This window comes from Citrus sinensis, chromosome 8 (assembly GCF_022201045.2).
Source record: "Citrus sinensis cultivar Valencia sweet orange chromosome 8, DVS_A1.0, whole genome shotgun sequence".
NCBI classification, from domain to species: domain Eukaryota; kingdom Viridiplantae; phylum Streptophyta; class Magnoliopsida; order Sapindales; family Rutaceae; genus Citrus; species Citrus sinensis.
In genome coordinates this window covers 28824931-28828373 of record NC_068563.1, presented here as the reverse complement: position 1 = coordinate 28828373, position 3443 = coordinate 28824931, and the positions used below count along the sequence as shown (strand labels likewise).

Genomic DNA, 3443 nt, shown 5'->3' with positions numbered 1-3443 from the left:
GTTCTGAACTTCAATAATTTGGGTGGTTGATGGAATATTACAAGGAATTTTGAGTTTGATTCATTTAATTAAAGTTCATTGCCAATTGTTATGCCATGGCCCAAGAATTCTAGACAACCAATATAGCCCATATCATGGGCCAATTTTAGGCCCTAATTCCTACCGAAGTCCAAAATTCAACTAACTCATTCTTGGCAATGATCGAGGAAAAATGTTTCCCTGTTACAGCTAGATAAGAAATTGCTTGCAAGGGCATTGTAAATTGCAGTTATGAAACAAGCAACAATATCAAATACAATCTAAAATTTAGAAAGGGAGATTGAAATTGAAATTGTTGAAGTTCAACAGTATAAAATACACACTTCCAGGATTAAAGATTGAAATAGATCATGTTGATTACTTAATTGTCGACTAAAACGTCTGAAGCAGAAAATAAAAAGCACAGTTGAACTCGTTTGAGCATCTTCATCAAGCAAGTTTGGACACTCAAAACTTATTACAGAATCATTGAATGTAGGATTGCAAAATCTAGAATGACAGAATGTGATCAACCAATCTTCCCAGAGCTTGATGTGAAGAACCTCCTTGCCTTAGACAAGCATCAACATTCTTCTTCAAGCAGGTAATCCTCTCTCTCATTTCCTGGCCCTCGGCTTCCACCATTAATCTTCTGATCGCTGTTTCAATTTCTTTCTTCTCCAGCTTCCCCTCTAAGTGCAACCCAACTCTCCAAACATGACTAACATATCTTGCATTCACCATCTGGTCGGCCAAACAAGGCTGGCAAATCATAGGGACTCCTTCGCATATACTCTCCAATGTCGAGTTCCAACCACTGTGTGTCAAAAACCCTCCAACAGCAGGATGAGCTAGCACCTGCTGTTGCGGAGCCCATTGCACTATATATCCCCTTCCATCTGCCATTTCCAAGTACCCCCTTGGCAATGCTTCAAGCCATTCTACTCCATCAACTAATCCTGGTCGAACCACCCATAGAAAAGGCACCCTGCTATTGGCTAGGCCCCATGCTATCTCCAAAAATTCGGTCTCATTAATAGCAGCAACACTACCAAAGCTTACATAAATTACTGACTTAGGTGCCTGTTTGTCTAACCAAGAAATGGAGCTTTGGTCCTGTGATAGTAAGCTACTTGAAGAAGCTGGGAAATACTTGTGAAATGGACCTATTGGGAACACTGGGATACCAGAATACTCCTCGGGTAATGTGCTCAGTGCAGCTTGTTCAAGCTCTTCAAATGTGTTCCATATCATTCCAGAAGAAGCCTTTATATTGTTAACCATGGCTGATACCAACGGATAATTATATTCCGGATAACGTGTTTCAAGTTTTGGAATGTCTTTGACTCTCAGCGGTGGGTACTCTATCACAGGTGACTCTGATTGGGGATCTGAACGGGGAAAAACAAATGAAATGAGATACATTCATTATAACATTAGGCCTACTCCGCTCCACTTAAGCGCTAATAAATAAATATATACACGTAAATAACATTGGGATTTATAGTTGTACGCCCTTCCGAGATTCACGAGATCTATTAAAATACAATAATTAGAGTAAACTTATTAGTTGCTACTTATCATTATTAACATTAAAAAACATATGAATCGTTGTATACCAACTGCAGCTTCATTTTACTAATTTTAGTTTATAAATAAAGAGTAATGCTAAGGTACATCAATATTCAAGTAAATTAAAAGTCTCAACAGATTAATACATTTTATTAAATTATGAAATAAATTATCAATAGATGAGTGACATTTGATATTAGAATTCAAATATTAAACACATCTTAATTTATTGAAATATAAAGGTCATGATTAAATTTAAAACCAGAGTTCTTGCACCATGTTTAGTAGTATGCAATTCTTCTTCTCCAATGACATATATCTAGAACATTAGTTGCACAATATTATTTCATCTAACGCTATCTGGCACATTCAATTCTCGAAGACAATACTATTGCACAACACCAAGTCGAAATTAATGAGCCTCTTCGATCTGCTGACGCACAGTGTTGACGGAGCAATCTTTAGGACTTTATAGGTTTTCATAAGATTGACCCGTTAAGTATATGAGTTTTTACTTTGACCTTCTCAAGTTTGTAATTTTTTTTTTTAATTTATGACCCTTGTGAGTGGTGAACCCACAATCTGACCTCCACCAATGAATGGTTGGAGGAGAACATTTAAAAAATTCATTTTTATCTACACCAATGCCGGCGAAAAGTTTAAGATATCGTTGTCTTAATATTATAAAAAGAAAAAAAAAATCATACCACTGGAAATGAATTTTTGATTTTTTCTATCCACAAACAAATAAACTTGGACACCTATACAGAAATAACGAGGGGAGAGAGAGAGAGAGACAAAGAAAAATGTGGCGCTCACCTTGGATAGGGACATAACCCTTATCCCGTAGAAATGGATATGCAGCAATACCAAGATAGCCAGAGACACTATGAGTCTGTAAGATGATCGTCGGAAGCTTAAACTCATCAGCAACATGTGTGAACTGCCAAAGAAAATCTGTAATTAAGCAGGCGACAGAATCCTCCTGAGCATTATTGTTATTTGTATTTGACACCAACTTAGCCAAGCAATTCCGAAATGGCACCATGCACTTGGCATTTAGGGTTATAAGAATAGTTGTGCTATCCTCAGCGGAGGGATCAGTTAAGCCATCGGAGATTGAATGGAAATCAAAATGAGGGTAGTTACATGAGTTTGGGGAGTTGAATTTGGTGTGAATTATGGTAATTGAAAATCCTTTGCTATAGAGGATGCTCCCAAGCTGAAGCATCGGGTTTATGTGGCCTTGGAATGGCAGAGGGAAAAGTATCACTCGCCTTCCATTTCTTGGTGAAATACGGGATTCTTGCTTGGTCTCCATATGGGGATCTCCTGCTGCTGCTGCTGCTGCTGCTTCTTGCTCTCTCAATTCTCAGTTCTCACTTTATATAGTTGTTTGTTCACATGCACCATGTGGAAAATTTTATGTGGTTAATCAATTATTTAAAACGATTGCGTTGCACAAATAATTAAAAAGATGTTCAGGATCCGATCCCACCTCATCAAGATACTGTCCACTCGAAAGTATCCCACCAGATAGACATATATATACGTGTGAGATCGTGCCGGAGGCCCAAATTTATTTAAAATTATATTGGATAAAAACTAGTTTAATCTATATATGTATCTCGCTAATCCTTTTATTTTTTAAAAATACTTTAAAATATTTCTGATATTAAATTATTGATATTTTTACTATTATTTTTCGTTCTTTTTAGTATGCTTTTATAATATTATGCTTTATTATACTGTTTCTTTTTTTGGACATCAATAAAAAAATTTAAATTATTAATTAAAATCTAAAAATAAAATAAAAATATATATCTATTAATTTTTATGAAACACTCTACTCA

At 35.9% G+C, this 3443-nt stretch overlaps 1 protein-coding gene across 1 annotated transcript; it reads right to left on the bottom strand.

The window, feature by feature from the left end:
• Positions 1-305: 305 nt before the first annotated feature.
• Positions 306-3050, bottom strand: LOC102611417 (UDP-glycosyltransferase 76B1-like). Its single transcript, XM_006488239.4, has 2 exons — positions 2410-3050; positions 306-1409 (listed from the first exon to the last, which is right to left on the bottom strand). The coding sequence occupies exons 1-2, from the start codon at positions 2909-2911 to the stop codon at positions 529-531; spliced, it is 1383 nt and encodes a 460-aa protein (XP_006488302.1). The 5' UTR covers positions 2912-3050; the 3' UTR covers positions 306-528.
• Between the last annotated feature and the right edge of the window lie 393 nt (positions 3051-3443).